Raw genomic sequence first — 16,851 nt, 5'->3', positions numbered from 1 at the left:
AAGGGGGACAGCCTCAGTGTATTGCACTAAACTGTTCTGGGAAACAAAAGCAGGGACCAGTTTTCTAGGTCAGTTAAAGGAGAGGAAATGACTAAGCCTGGAGGTATTTCAGAGGTGAAAAGAGGCTTTTCAAGATATCTCCTTGAAGTGTTCTCCAAAGGGAAGTTCTGTATCGGAGATAATTCACCAGAGTTTAACAGATTAATTTGGGGCAACTATGTATCTAGCCATTAAAATAAAGTGAGGGAAATCAGGTGTATGCTGCTGAAAATGAACAAAAGAAATAAATCTAATTCTTATCATGTTACTCTGTGATTGTTTAGTCAAAGCTAGTTGTTTCCCTGTAGATTCCTTTAATAAGCCATTTAAATAAAGCTCATTAAACTCTTTAATAAGCTTTAAATTGAAAGTGCTCCCTCTGAATAAACTAATACACCACTCAATAAATGCTACCATTGCTTTTGATTCAATGCAGAAATGGGAACACAAAGTCACATGGACAGGTTGAATATCTAAAATAAATGTGAATAAGTCAAAACTGTTCATATGTGCAGATTTTTGGTATTAATTAGTTACCTTGAAGTTGTAATTAAGGCTTGCTTTTTAGTTTTGTATGGGGAAGTACATGCACATGGAGCTAGCCCTGGATTGTACTTGGCATCAAATACCATATCACCCAAGCCAGAGAGAAATACTGTCCATTCAGTTCTGTTCAAGGTTCTTATCACCTACTACCACCACCACCTTTAGAAAAGTGTTCTTTTCTAAATTGTTTGGAGCGCATTCACAGCATTCACTGTATTCACTGCAGGTGACCTTGAAATCAACATCTGTTGGAACATTTGTTGGAGCTTAAATTCATGAAATGGATTATTGATGTGTTTCCAATAAGGCTAAGAGTCTATAACCAAATTAATGGTTCTGTGATGCTGTACTTAAGCAAAGCAGTACTTTGAGCTAGATGCTAACATCAGCATGCCACAGTAACATGCTCCCATTGACAATGCTAACATGTTTAGCAGGTACTGTTTACCATGTTCACCTTCACAGCTGAGAATGAAGGAAATGTTTTGACCACAGCAAAACATTTCTGGTTTTACATGTTGCCCCATCATCAGGTCAGCTTTTCAGTTTGTCCAATACTTTGGTTTATGACCACAATCATTCATCCTTTAGGGAACAACAATGTTTGAAACAAATTTCATGGCAGTCCATCCAGTAGTTGTTGAGACATTTCACTCAAAACCACAAATGTCAGCCTCATGGTGGTGCTTGCGGAAAAGTCAAGGGATCACAAGTCAGTTGGATACATTGTCTGGGAACCATGCATGTGTGAGCCAATCGTCTGTTAGATGTACAAACATTCACCGGATAAGTGAAAATTTCGACCTGGTGGTGACACTAGACGCAAAGTTAAGGGGTCACCAAAGTTTTCTGAATTCATCCTCTGGGGACAATGAATGTCTGTACTAAATTTCATGACAATCCATCCAATAGTTGTTGGACGAAAGTGGTGGACTGACCGACTGGCATTGCCATCCCTTGAGCCATGCTATGCCACGAGCGGTGTGGCTAAAAATGTGGAGCATTAAATGCTTGAAGAAATTGTTAAAACTGAGATGTCCCTAGACAGAGCACACTCTATACCCAAGGCATCTCATACTTGATGTTACAGAGATGGGTAATTGGACCACTGGATGTACACGACATTAAGTGTCCCAGAAATGTCTGCTTCTCGCTCACACTAAGGGCCATTTGTTCAGCCTTCACTTGGACCCCAGTACGCCACATCTGCCTTTAGTGTCCCACAACCACAACAGGAGAAGAGCTAACTGCACTTGAATATTATGCGCCACTAAGAAGGCACGTTGTTCAGAGTCTGCGCGAGGAGCTTAGAGTGTGTGACCATGGCAGATTTCTCCAGTGTCACAAGACCCAGAATGTGGGTTACGATCTTGATGTTGATCTCTAGTAAGTAGGCGGGTGTGTTTCTCTACCTCAAGCCTACCCCTCCTCACTTCCTCTAGCTGATTTTTCCTTTGCTTTTTTTCCTGTCCTCCTCCCTTCCTCTCGCAAGTTCTATGCATCGCATCTCATCCACATGTATGCAGTGTCAAGGCACATTTACCTGTTTCATGGTAGGATGTGACAGGTCTGCTCTGATGAAATGGGAAGCGATTTAGGCTGTCACAGGTACTGTGCTAAGGCTTGCTTTCACAAAGATGTCAGTGATGGCCTGATCTTGCCAAGGTTTCACAGTCTCTGCAAGTAAACATTTCTGGAAAAGCTGAATTTTCAGCACACAGCCAGTATGTTTAAAATGCAGGAAACTCAAACCCCAAAATGCCTGAGCAGCTCAAGGTCTTCTGAACAGAACAGATGGAGGTTTGTGTTACTAAAATTTGAAGGTGAACTCCTGGATTCTGCATCAATCATGGTGTCCTTGTTCAAAGACTAGCAATTAAGCCCCTCTTCACAAAAATACAGAGAATTGGAAATTTGTCTTGGTCCCCTAGCACCTTTTAGAAAAACATACACTCTTAAAATAGGACTATGATTACTATAGCTGAATATGTACAATAGCAATAGAAGTGATTATTCAACTCTGACAACTGTACACCATCTAAGCAGTCTGTGTGGATTAACAGGCCTTACATGCAGTTCCATTACATCTACAGTCTCTAACAAGAGGGTTGAGACAGAGTATGACCAGCCCTGGTAAGTGACGTGCAAGAAATAATTTTTTTTTTTTGCTAGTCAGGTGGCTAAATTCTGGCTCAACAAAAGAACTTGTTGACATTTGCTATCGCATTCAAATTAGCTCTACGAGACTCAACATTAGCTTACGTTAAATCACTGCAACAAAGTGCGTTATTCAGGCATTTTCTGCGGTGTACCTGGGAAACTGGGCATGCTTGTCATCATAGAAATAGATCATAAGATTGTGGCGTTTTTAAAACTTCAGCATAAAGGATTGTGACGTTTATTGCAACTTTGGCAATATCTGCTACCTTACCTTTGAAACGCAGTTCCACTTGCTCACCGGAGCTGCTCCAGTCTGCAGATGCAGCTCTGTGCTGTCTGTTGCACAAGAGCATGCACAGCCTTCAGCGTTGATAGGCTATTACTCATGATGTGTAATCAATCAGACAGGACAGGACATTGCTCAAGAACACAGAGCGATGACTATAGAGAGAGGCTGCCGCATCAGAGCCAAAATAGCGCATATTGGCAATCAGATAGGAAAAATAACGATTCTGATAATCAGCCAGGCCAATAATCGGCTGACCCCCGCGATGACAAATACATTTGAGCCAGTGGTGGTGGCACAATGGGACCTTCTCCCCTGTTGCAGCCTCTTGTTGTGAAACTTGTGTTGTTAGACTGAGTGTGTATATGACATAAAAGGTTTCATAGAAATCTATGTGTAGTGAAAAACATGTTTCCTCCCTCAAGACATAACCCTCAAATACTTTTGTTAAGTATCTTTATTATTACTGCACAGTGATTTCAATCAATTTTCATCCAGTTAAATCATTTTGTTTTAGCTGTGCCACATTATGTGTACTAAAATCTATTTTAGTACACTTACATAATCCATTCTCTTTGACTATATATGAGGGCTACCTTGAAAATAAGGAGTATTTCTTCTCAAGGTGTGCTGCTGCTGTTGTTTTAATACTATAGATATTTTACATTTTGTGGCCAAGTGGTGTTGACTAAGATTGTGATATGATTGTTGAAAGATCATTGGTGAATCCTGGTCTCCATAATCAAAGTCCTATGCTCTGTACAGCAACCATCGATCCTGACCAATAATGTAGTACTTGGTGAACATCAACCACACAGCAATCATGTTTCCTTCATTATATCTGAGGCAAAAATCAATTAGTAAATAAAAGTTAATTTTTAGAAGATATGGTTGCACATGGACATTGTTCTTCTTGAATGTGAGCCACTTATGCTCATTTACTTGAGAGGAGCTCAAAATAACCATAATTTAATAATGTGTCTTTGATCTTAAAAATGCATTATGTTTATACTCGCTTAAATTATTGCATGTTCAGTGCAACATATCCTTCATTTGTTTGCTGCTATCTGATTCTACGTCGATTATATCTGTGGAACAAAATGTTGATGTCTGAAGTGTGGCATAATGAAGTGCTAAAACGTGTTTGCGCCTCACAGCAGCAGACGCTGGTGAACACTGAAGATAATTGGAGTTGGTATGGGATTCACAGCTCATTGCAAGTCTCGCACAGGTTACACTCCCAACAGGGAAAGGTGAACTGTACGCAAAAAGCAAAGCGAGAGAGAATAATTGACAACGGGAGAGCAAAGAAGGACTTGTAATTAAGGCATTAATCAAGTCTTTGACTAATCATTACAATGCCCAGAGTGTGAAGTTCAGAAAAGCCAGTTCTAATAGATATGCTTCCTCCAGGAAGTAGTCTGTGTCATTACCACACCAGCTAATCAAAGAGTTATCTCTGGCCTGCTGTGAGCTGTCAAAAATAAGACATCATCACATATATCACACATAACATTTCTGCTCAAGAAATTGTGGAAATGGCTCTCTTGCAAAATACAATATCTTGTCAGGGACACTAAATCAATCCTGTCAAACGAGTCAGTTAATGTAGATAAACACAGTGTGTGTGTTATGTTTTTACCAAGTAAGAACATTGGGCAATAAATACGGTGCAAAATATTCAGCAATTTCTTTGACAGAGCAGCGTGGTAATTTTCCTTCAGAGATGAAAGATTCATTGTTATTTTGTAATTTATTTGAAAAAAGAAAAAGATTGTTGGGCTTTTAAAATGCCAGATATGTAGCAGTGAACCAAATGATTCACTGAAATAAAAAGAAAAAGTGGTTGGACCTTAAATCCACAGGAGACTGAAATAAGCCATTAAAAAAAAAGTCCAAATCTGTTCATGAAGCCAAATTAAAACTAAAACCTGATGACATTATTAAAATCTAAATGTTTAGAATTTAATGAACTCATTAATTCAAGATAAAAGGCTGCATTAATATTCTATCAGATATTAGACACAACCTTTCTGCCATTATCAGGGAACCAGACATGGTCGTTTTTTTAACGTCTAGACTCATTTAGCCCAGTCTACTGTACATCCTACCTTAACTGCCACCTTATCAGCCTTTCCTCATTTCCTTTCATTCTCATCATTTTCTCTCCATTTCTGCCCCACTATTGGACGGTTCTCTCTACCACTCCCCCTCCGCTGAGACTCACTCTCACATATGAGCAAAGGAGACATTTCTTTGTGTGCGTGACAAGCTTGTTCTTCCTCTTGTCTTTATTTATCTGTCTGTGCGTTCTCTTCCTGCTGTGACAATCCTATAGTATTTACTGAAAGTGTTCAGTAATTAATGTCAACATGAAACATTAGAGACCCATTTAGTTATGGAATATAAAACAGTGACAGTTGGAAACCCAACCATACAATATTAGTTGTTGTATATATGCAACAATCAAGGTGACTTGCTTAATGTAGCCTGATTTGACCCCTTAAAACTTCTTCAGCTCTGTGGAGTAGATGCTGAAATTGTGCTTGAGACTGTGCACTTTGAAGCTCATGTGAAGCATACTGGATGTGTGTCTAGAAACAGCACAAAAGACTGCACCTTCAACCTTCTTAGTTTTTTCAAGGTAAACCAAAAGTAAACCAAGTTTCTGTATGAAGGACATTTATTCTAACATTTCTACAGCAGCAGATTCATCAGAAAATGAATCAGAAATGAGACAAAAATTGTTTTAGCTTTTGAAATGTGAGGATTTGCTGCTTTTCTCTGTTTTATATCATTCTCAGTTTCATTTATATGGTTTTGGACTTCTGGTTGGACAAAACAAACAATTTGAAGACATCACCTTGTGCTCTGGAAAGTTGTGATGGGCAGAGACTAAATAATCAAAAAAATCATCAACATACTGTATGAATTGATAAAAAACAAAACAAAACAAAACAATCATTAATTGCAGCACCAGAGAACTACGCCGCATAATCAAATCATCATTCATTCTAATTTCCATTTTTATCTGGGGATGTCCTGATCAGTTTTTTTGGCCCTGATCCCAATCAGAGTCCTTTATTATTGGGGACAATCTGATACTTAATTTTAAATAGCAGCAACAGATGTGCAACATTGATTATAAATTCAGTACTCTTTATCACTATCTGCATAATCCAAATAGGTCCAGGTTCAAATCTATTTAGTGTGTAAGCTTAAATTATTAATATGATATGAATAAAAGTTTAACTGACTGTTGCAACATGTCGCCCCCCGTTTCTCTCTCCCCACATATCCTGCAGCTCCTCACTGTGCTTTCTAATAAAGGCAAGATGCCAAAAATAATATATAGGTTTTAAAAAAAAAAAAAAGGATATGTGTTGTATATCTGAAGAGTAATTCTGTATTCATGAATGTATTTGTAAAACTGTCATTCAGATGCCACAAATGTGTTTTAAAATGCCATTTAGATTACAGTTTTTTACTACAGTAAATCCATTCATGATCCTGCTATAAAAGACACATTTGAAAAGTGCTGTTGAGTAGAGGCTCTACTCTGTCCCTGTGTCAAGGAGAAATCAATCACTCAGTCCCTGGAGGAACACCAGCTGGCATTTGAACTGATTGTGCCATTTGGCTCTGTGTGGAGATTGAAAGACAGGAATGAGGAAAAACGTAGTCAATTTTCAAATTAATTCCCTGTGTTTACAGAAGATTTCTGCTCAAAAGAAGCAAACAAATGAGGGCTTTGCCCAGCTGAGCCAAACACACCATTGTCTATTCATCACCTGACGTTTTACAATGATTTGGATGAGATTTGGCAATGCTGTTGGATGTCAAAAAAGAAGACAAGAAGAAAAAAGTGCATTTACGTGTATAACTGCGGTAATGGAGATGTAAGTGGTCCTCAGTTTTTCTGTGCCAAACTTTCATGGATTGTTGCCGGAAAGTTTTGGTGCAAGATGCGCAGGACACAGAATAAATCAGCGTAGTGTGCGTCTTGGTGTCCATGTGTGTATGTTCATCAGTCTTACTCATGACCTGGGGAGTCCTTTGTTATCTGCAAGGGGCACATAATTCATGACTAAACTCAATGTGATAGAATTAGTGTAAAAATAGATAAATTATTTTGAACCCTGTTTTTTTTATTAGATATAAAGAGATGGTAGACACAAACAGTACTGAACAGAGACTGCAATTAAATTAGAAACAAAGCTCAATAAAAAAGAAGAAAGGGTTTGAGGCAAACGTGTTTGTCACATTCCCTCTTTTTTTCTTGCTGTTATCCATCTATAATGCTCTCTGTGGGCTTTATTAAGAGCACTGTTGTGAGGCCAGATGATGTTTTATTGCAGGATTGCAGGCCATCAGGAGGTCAATCATATCAATTAACAGGCATCAATCCTGCACTGTTCATCCCTGTTGATGTGCTGAGTGGAAGCTGTACATCTCCCCTTTTGAGGGTGATGGCTTCCTGTTTTTAAAGCAACTGAGAAATGAGCAGTTACAGCTCACAGGTGAGCTACGAATGCCCTTTCACTGTACAAAACGAAAGCACAATTATTGATCACCAATAACGTGGACTGTTGCATGTTACAGTCAAATGATACAAACAGCTCATTTCTATCTCACTCTGTGAAGACAGCTGCACTCAGTCTGCACAGCCGCTGCACGCAACTGATGAGGGAAGACTGTTGCTAGGACACCAAGTCCTATTGAACGAATAATGTGAAGTAAATTCCTTTTGACTGGCTACTTCCTGCATTCATTTTTATTTCATTTACATTTACATGCGTTAGTGACAACACAAACACATTGTTGCATATTAATAAAACATGAAACAGATGTATTATGAAGTTTCAAGCTGAAGCTAATTTGTGTCTCAGCCAATTCTTAGACATAAAGTTTGAAACAATATTGTTAGAGTAGTAATTACATGTTACAGAAGAGATTTTTTTTCAATTACTGGTATGGCTGACATGTATACTTGTGTGAGCACCATGTTTGATAGAGAGGATGTTGGACAGTTTTTCCTTTTAAAGCTGTTTCTTATAGTTTTGTTTTTTTTTTTAACTTGTGGTTGACAGATGGCAAAGCATGGCACGTGTATCTTTTTAAACAAGATGACTGATAATAATTTTACATTTACAGTTGCCACAAGTGATGGTTCCACTACAAATCTGATAGTATCAGTTTATTATCAATCGTTTTTGTCAAATATGCACAAATATCTTATTTGAATCAGTTGGATTTTCTTGATTTTATATTTTCTTTTATTATTTGTCCGTCGAGTGGATCAGTGAGTGTTAAAAAGGTTAATGTTATATACTGCAAGTAATTTCCTCAGTATAAAGAGTGCCATCTATTTCTGTTAAATATTACATATCGTTTCCCAACTCTGTACACTGTTTCCTTCCCAACTAATCCCTCTCGCTCTCTTCTCAACAGGAGTACACCATCGATGTCTTCTTCCGTCAGAGCTGGAGGGATGAGAGGCTGAAGTTTGACGGGCCCATGCAAGTTTTACCCCTCAACAATCTCCTGGCCAGTAAGATCTGGACACCTGATACCTTTTTCCACAATGGAAAGAAATCTGTGGCCCACAACATGACAACTCCGAACAAACTGCTACGACTAGTTGACAACGGCACCCTTCTCTACACTATGAGGTGAGCCGCTTTTGAAATCACCCCGCAGTCAACACTGACGCTTTTTTGTTTAATATTGTGCTTTAACAAGACAGAGTCTGCAGCCATGCTAGTGGCTCTGTGATGCTGTACTTGGGGATAGCAGTGCTTTGAGCTAAATTCTAAACATGCTCATAATGACAATGGTAACATGCTGATGTTTAGCAGGTATGATGTTCACCATGCTCACCACCATTAGTTTAGTGTGTTAGCAGGCTTGGTTCAAGTTTAACTCCCTGATGGGATGCTGTTAGTTTTGCAGGTATTTGTTAATAAACCAAAGTATTGGACAAATTAAAGTTTTTACCTTATTAGAGCTAAACAATTAGTCGATCAACAGAAAATTAATCTGAAACATTTTTCATTTCTATTAACCGTTTAAGCCATTATGTTTAGTTAAAATGTCAAAAAGTCTTCCAACTTCCAAGTTCTAAACTGAATATTTTCTGGTTTTTAAGTCTTATGTGATAGTAAACTAAAAATCAATGGGTTTTGGACTGTCACCTTGATCTCTGGGAAATTGCGTTGGATATGTTTGCCTATTCACTGACATCAGTTCAATTGATAACGAAAATAATTAGTTGCACCCCCAGACCTAATAATGTCACTAGCGGGAAGTCAGAGAATCACCAAAATTCTTCATCCTGAGGGGGGCATAAATGTGAGGACCAAATTTCATGACAGTCCATCCAATAAAGACATTTCATTTAAAGCCAGCGCTCCATGAAAAGTCAAGGGATCAAAAATAAAAAGTTTGTGAGAGCTGATGCAGCAGCTACTGTACCTGAATCATTTCTGATAATTTCATCTGTCTGACAGTCACAGTTTCACACACCGACAGATCAGTGAATAATATTCACTTGATCAAAGAACTGACATTCTGTGTATTTCGTGCCTGTAAAGTGCACTGTAAATGGACTCAGTGACTAAGACAGTCACAGTCAGTGAGTGCTATTATCTACAGGAACAGAGAGAATATAATTCATTGGTTTAAACCCTCTAATCATTGAATCTGTCAATCAATCAGCCTTCCCTGCAGCTTTGCATCACAGCTTTTAAATCACTTGAAAAGAAATATCTTCATGTGGCTCGTCCACAAGGTCAGTATTGATTTTCATGGGTGAAAATAAATAAATAGAAAGAATTTCATTTTGTGGTCCCACATGAGTAGATTTGATGTGGTGGCAGTTCTGCCAAGGCCAAGAAAGACATCTGAGCTGTAATGGAGTATTGTAAGGACTGCCTTGTTTACTATACATAAACAAGTTAATGTGCAGTAAGATGATGAATAGATTGTATGAAGCAGTATGATCAACATCTGTCAGACAAAAGCAAAAAGTCATCCTATATCCAGATTGAAGCAACATTTCTATTCAATTTCAAGCTACAATACAAAACCCAACTTGGGTCTCTATCTTTTGTGTTGCATTTGGACCAGGGTTGATTCAGATCCTCTGGTTTACTTGTGGTATTAAGAGCTTAAAAAAAAAAAAATCTTTCAGGTCATTCCTTTCAGTGTTTCCCCTAGGTTGACTGCCTTGGGGTGACTGATCAAAAACTCGAAGACAGTAAGCAGCCAGACATTTCTCCATTCTCAGTTTAAGAGCAACTGAGATTGACAATAACATGAGAATTGCTGGTCGACCTTAAAAGGTCAGTCCACTTTAAGTGAGCCTGGTCAGGTTAGGCTGGTCACACATTGTTGCTAACTTCAGGGCTAACCCCCTTCAATAGACGAGTTTTTTGTTGGTCTTGACAAGCTGCAGCATTTAGTAACACACTGTAGTCTGTACTGTACATCTACTGCCATATTGAACAACTTACTGCTAACCTTTTCCTCCTTCTGCTCCGCTCGCATTCACCATCACTTTTCTGCCACTCGCTCAACTACACACTCACTACACACACACACACACAACGCACTGCCCTATTCCTTAATGGAGCTACGCTATTCTTATAACAGTACCTTTCACGTAGATGTCCTTTATGAATGAGGAGAGGGAGGATGACTCAAAACAATTTCACGATAACACCCTGTGTTATCGTGCTCGCACAGTGTGTCAGTGAAAAGCATTAGTAGCCCATTGATATTAATAATTGTATGAAATTTTAGCAGCTGCGCTCATAATTTTGCAGTGGCAGTGCACCACTGCATAATGAATATAGGGGAAACGCTGCCTTTTTTAAACTGGCACTATACAAAATGCGATAAGAAATCCTAATGCTAACCAGTATTATTAAGAATTTTATATAGGTGTTCAGTTCATGGGCTACCTTACCTTCATGGACTATAATTCTCAAAAGGAAAGACTGATAACTTTAAAATTTGCTTGAGCATACTTTTCAGGTCTTAGGATTTAGAAAATAAATCCATATTTTTATTGGAAGTTGAGTGTGAGGTGTCTCAGCTGTGTTGATTGGCATTCCTCACTAAACAACCGCTTAAATCCATGTAATCAGCACGTCTACAGCATCTGAACTGACAAATGCTGTGAGGGCCTCCTGTTCTGCAGGATTTCGTCATTATTTTTTGAATTGAGAGAGCTGGTATTATCTGCCAGTGCTGCTGCAGTCCTGTTTTTGTGTGAAAGCATTTTATCACTCACTCTCAGCTCACTTAAATTTAAATCAAACTCTATGTGGTTACTAAAGCAATTTGGTTCCCCTGACAGAGAATATTAATTCATGAAAAGTTTAAAATATCCTCATCAAAGGAAGTAGTGTGTACTTTTTGCAATAATTTAGTTACTTTTAAATACCTGAATGGGAACAGCTTATGAACCACCAAAACAAAAACAACTGTACACCCATATTTGTAGATAGCCATTTCAGAGTGATGAAAGTGTGTGCAATGCTGCATGTGTTATATTTAGATAATGAAAACAAAGCTTTTGCTTGCACTGTATAATCTAGTCAGTCTTGCTTTTTAGGCATGCTAGCAGAATGGGTCTTGGGATAGCAATGTTGGACGTGTGGTCAGTCAGCCAACCGCTTTGGTGCAGAGAGTAATATCCAATTGTTAGATGGACTGCTACTAAATTTGGTACAGATATCCATGTTCCCCAGAGGATGAATCTCAGATTCCCATGACCTTTCCTCTAGCGCTACCATCAGGTTGACATATGTGGTTTTGTGAGAAATATCTCAACAACTATTGAATGGATTGCCATGAAATTTTGTTCAGACATTCATGTACCCCTTTAGGATGTATTGTAGTAACTTTGGTGATCTCTGACTTTTCCTGTAGCGCCATCATCACATTTCCATTTGTCCAATGCTTTGGTTTATGACTAAATACCTGCAAGACTAACTAAACTACATTCCCATTAACCTCAGCTGTGCTTGGTGTTTACTGCTGATTAGCAAATGAGTAAGATGGTGAACATGGTTAACGTTATACGTGCTAAGCATCAGCATGTCCTCATGCTAACATTGGCTCAAAGCAGTTGTGCCAGAATACAGCCTCACAAAGCGCTAACACATCTTTAGACTCTGTAGTCTGGTTCCCCTTATACTAAATATGAAGTTCTGACATTGTACAAAGACAAATTGCCTTGTTGTAGTCTGTGATCAAAGTAATTCTAATATCTGTTTGGTTTTTCTCTTTTTTGCCTTTGTTTCTGTCAGAATGTCAGTACAGCTTAGAAATTAGATGAATTTCGTCAATTAGTTGCCAGTTTAAATGCTGTATGATGCGTAGTTAGTGAGCCACTTTTCAGCAGCCAAGTAGGTGGAAGACAGGAGGCACACAGTTGTTGCGAGGGCAACAGAAGGAGCTAAGTAGAAACAATAAGTTTGTCTGTACAAGTGGTCCCTGATGTTGCTGCTGTTATTACTAGTGTGAAAACTTCACATGTGGAACATTCTGTAATACGAAACTGGGAATTATACATTCTCATTGTTTAACTTTTTTTTTTTTTAACTTTATATTTTACTTTCAATCATGCTCAATATATAATAATAGTTTACATGTAAAATCGGTACACACTCCCAAGGCATACAATATTAACAATAACTAATATAAGTATGAAACTAATTGTGTATCAAGCCACATTTAGTACAGCTGACATGCTTTACAAATGACTTGCTCAGTTGCTCAAATAGTTCAGTTTTGAAGTGACGCATGGACTGTAAATGTTGTAATTGAGTCACAATAACCCATTTTGTGGTCCATTTATTAGTAACTCAGTCCACTGTAGGATGGTTTTATGGGTTGCCGTTTCGTTTGAACTCAGCTAATGTAATACCCATGTTGAATAAACAGTATGAGTATGAGTGAGATAATATGCCCAATTTCGCCATTTACTCGCAGAGTGCACTTTGTAACTCAGCCATCTGACCAAACGAAATAAACTCTGGTGCAAGAGATAGATTATTTTTGTTGTTGTCAGTCAGCTGCGCACTCATTACAGGAGTACAGGAGGGAAGAGAGAGAGGGTAGAGTCTGTTCATCCTCTAGTTTTTCTTCAAACTTCCATAATGCAGTTTTAAAATGCCTGTACTCTACACTATCTGTGGGCATATCTCAGGTTGACAAGAATATTTAACTGGTTTAATTATTGCAGTGATTAATCTCAGTCATCGGGTACAAGAGGTTCATGTAAACAGACCTTGAGCAGAATAAATTATGTGTCTATGAAAATACAACCTGCATTTTGTGTCATGATGTCATGATGTGTTCACAACGGCCACCTCAAGCATATTGCAGCCTGACTGGTGGAGTATTTTCTCTCCCTCTGACCCCCTCAGGTTGACCATTCATGCCGAGTGCCCAATGCACCTGGAGGATTTCCCGATGGATGCACACGCCTGTCCTCTGAAGTTTGGCAGTTGTAAGTCAGTCCAGATGGTCAGAGTCAGGATTGTTCTCTGCAGGTGTTGGGCGCCTTTCCTGTCCTAGAAAAACTTCAGGTCTCAAACTGCACTCAACTATAGAAATATAATACTAGAGGATAACTTTCATGCTTAGAGGTCTGTTTGTTTGGGGGGAGGATGGGTTTGCAACATAGCAAAAGTAAACACTGACTTGAAATGAGAGTTCCCTTAATAAAGATGAGCAAGGAAGTATAACATTCAACACACTAAATTATAAAACATGTTCATGTTTCTAGCATGTGGACACAACTTTAAACACAATTAAACGGGGGAATATCACTCTACTGTTCGTTAGTGCTAGATTGATAAATTGTCTGGGCCAATATTGACCAAGAATGATCAGTATCGGCATAAACACCAATCAGCCAAAAGATTAAAACCAATGACAGGTGAAGTGAATAACAATGATTATCATGTTACAATGGTACCTGTCAAAGAGTGGGATATATTAGGCAGCAAGTGAACAGTCAGTTGTTGAAGTTGATGTGTTTGAAGCAGGATAAATGGGCAAGCATAAGGATCTGAGCGACTTTTACAAGGGCCAAATCTCGATGACTAGATGACTGGGTCAGAGCATCTCCAAAATGGCAGGTCTTGTGGGGTCTTCCCAGTATGCAATGGTCAGTACCTACCAAAAGTGGTCCAAAGAAAGACAACCGTTGAACCTGTGACAGGGTGGTGGGTGCCCAAGGCTCATTGATGCACATGGGAACCAAAGGCTAGCCCATTAATGCTGGCTACGATAGACATGTGTCAGAACACACAATGCATCACAGCTTGCTGTGTTTGGGGCTGTGTAGCTGCAGACAAGTCAGAGTGCTCATGCTGATCCCTGTCCACTGCCGAAAACGCCTACAATGGGCATGTGAGCGTCAGAGCTGAGCAATGGAAGAAGGTGGCCTGGTCTGATGAATAAAATTTTCTTTTACAACATTCGGACGACCGGGTGTGTGTGCCTCGTTTACCTGGGGAAGAGATGGCACCAGGATGCAGTATGGGAAGAAGGCAAGCTGGCGGAGGCAGTGTGATGCTCTGAGCAATGTTCTGCTGGGAAACCTTGGGTCCTGGCATTCATGTAGATGTTACTTTGACATGTACCACCTACCTAAACATTGTCGCAGACCAAGTACACCCCTTGATGGCAATGGTATTCCCTGATGGCAGTGGCCTCTTTCAGCAGGATAATGCACCCTGCCACACTGCAAAAATTGTTCAGGAATGGTTTGAGGAACATGACAAAGAGTTCAAGGTGTAGCTTTGGCCTCCAGATTCCCCAGATCTCAATCTGATTGAGCATCTGTGGTATGTGCTGGGAAAACAAGTCAGATCCATGGCAGCCCCACCTCACCCTTAAAGGATCTGCTGCTAATGTCTTGGTACCAGATACCACAGGACACCTTCAGAGGTCTTTTGGAGTCCATGCATCAATGAGTCAAAGCTGTTTTGGTGGCACAAAGGGGACCTACACAATATTAGGCAGGTGGTTTTAATGTTATGGCTGATCGGTGTATGTTGGCTGTTAAGTGACAAGAAATTTGACCTGCTGCTGGTGCTAGAAGAAAAGTCAGGTGATCACCAAAGTCATGAGGATCTGGGGACCATGAATGTCTTCACAAAATTTCATGGCAATCCATCCACTAGTTGTTGAGACTGAAATATCTCAACCAACTGACATTGCCATTCCTAGAGCCACAGTGTTAACATGGCTAAAAAGTGAATATCAGCTGATTTTTTAAAACACTTTATTAGTATCAACTTCAAAAATTTATCAGGCTTATCGATATTGGGTTGATACTGTGTATAACTAAGAGTCAAAATTGTCTTAGAATGTGCTCATCTCATTTCCTTATTCCCTGAAGTCTATAGTAACCTTTTCTACAGCAACTTTTTTGGCATAGCAAATGTTCAATCATCTGTTCTCAAGTGTGAGTAGATAGGAATTGTAGGAAAAAACATAAAGTTTTAAAGTTGCCTCATATGTTGACTCTAACCCATGTTCTCCACTGCTTCATCTCCACTGTCACCCAGATGCTTATACCAATAACGAGGTGATCTACCTTTGGACCCAGGGAGACGAGAGGTCTGTCGCTGTGGCGGAGGATGGCTCCAGGCTGAACCAGTATGACTTACTGGGACACGTTATTGGCAAAGAAACCATCAGTTCCAGCACAGGTACACCATATATCCTCTGCAGTCCAGACAGAACTATACAGTATTGTATAAATGCAATCAAATGCTGTGAGTTTAAACAGACAAAAGATTTAGTCCTAAGAGAAACACACCAGGGTTGTATGCAGTTCGACAGCGTTTGCAGACACAACAAATTCTATTTTGATGGAGGAAACTGCAAGCAGTGAAGCAAAATTAGTTTTTCATGGGATGAAACTCCCACCTTTGAAATATAAACTCTTAATGCATAAAATCTGTAGTAAATGAAATTGCCTTCCCTCTTTTCTGTTGACACATACTGGCATTCTTTTTTTGTGTGTTTTCATAAAGTAACAATCTGCGCTCTTCTCCAGTGTCTGTCATTTTGGATTCAGCTTGCATTATTTGGGTCCATCAAGAAAAATGACACTATTCAGCATATTTAAAAAGATAATATGAAGAGGTGTGCCAGAGGTGAAAGTCTTATTTCCATTCTGGTTTGGGCTATAGTCCAGAGTCAACTTTAATAAGCGCAGAATTAAAATGAAAATCTGCCAGCCCATACTTTTGATTACATATTCATTTGATCTTAAATTCTCCTCGTCAAAACTGTTGCAGAAACCTTTTATCTGTCACACTCAATCAAATCACTTTTTCGTTATTTCCCCACTGGGGGACTTAAAGCTTATGGTAGCACTTTAACATAAAAGGATGAAATAACAAGGTGAGGGCTGGGGACTGGCATACGCTAGTAACAACAAGACAATTCACAGTAATTATCTGGTAATATAATAGAGTTCAACCACCTCAGAAGACTAGATATAGTGCTGAAGCACTGATTACTGCAGAGCTATAGACAAAAGGTTGCTTCAGTGGGGTGGCTGGTAATTACTCAAAGAATGCATACATAGCTTACAACTGAGCCACACTCACTTTCCTTTTGAGAGATTTAACCTCTGCGGTGAAGCTGTTTGCTCATGCAGCTCTCAGGAGGTGAGCCACAGAGTCACAGAGATCTGTCAGACTTCAGTTGTGTTTGGAGACTAAACCACCACTGACACCACTTTATTAGATGGAGCTCAGGCTGTTTTTCTAGGAAGCAGAAAG

At 39.2% G+C, this 16,851-nt stretch overlaps 1 protein-coding gene and 1 long non-coding RNA gene across 5 annotated transcripts in view; one reads left to right on the top strand and one right to left on the bottom strand.

Moving 5' to 3' along the window:
- Positions 1-16,851, bottom strand: part of LOC122996047 — a 66,947-nt gene that overhangs the window by 28,745 nt on the left and 21,351 nt on the right. The window lies entirely within an intron of this gene.
- gabra3 (gamma-aminobutyric acid type A receptor subunit alpha3) overlaps positions 1-16,851 on the top strand; it is a 97,815-nt gene that overhangs the window by 64,445 nt on the left and 16,519 nt on the right. The window contains exons 5-7 of the mRNA XM_044371571.1: positions 8,483-8,703; positions 13,471-13,553; positions 15,625-15,768. Of these exons, the coding sequence (XP_044227506.1) occupies positions 8,483-8,703; positions 13,471-13,553; positions 15,625-15,768 (448 nt within the window). The remainder of the gene's footprint in view (positions 1-8,482; positions 8,704-13,470; positions 13,554-15,624; positions 15,769-16,851) is intronic.

The sequence above is a fragment of the Thunnus albacares genome, chromosome 13 (assembly GCF_914725855.1).
Source record: "Thunnus albacares chromosome 13, fThuAlb1.1, whole genome shotgun sequence".
In the NCBI taxonomy this organism is placed as follows: domain Eukaryota; kingdom Metazoa; phylum Chordata; class Actinopteri; order Scombriformes; family Scombridae; genus Thunnus; species Thunnus albacares.
This window is presented reverse-complemented; position numbering and strand designations above follow the sequence as displayed.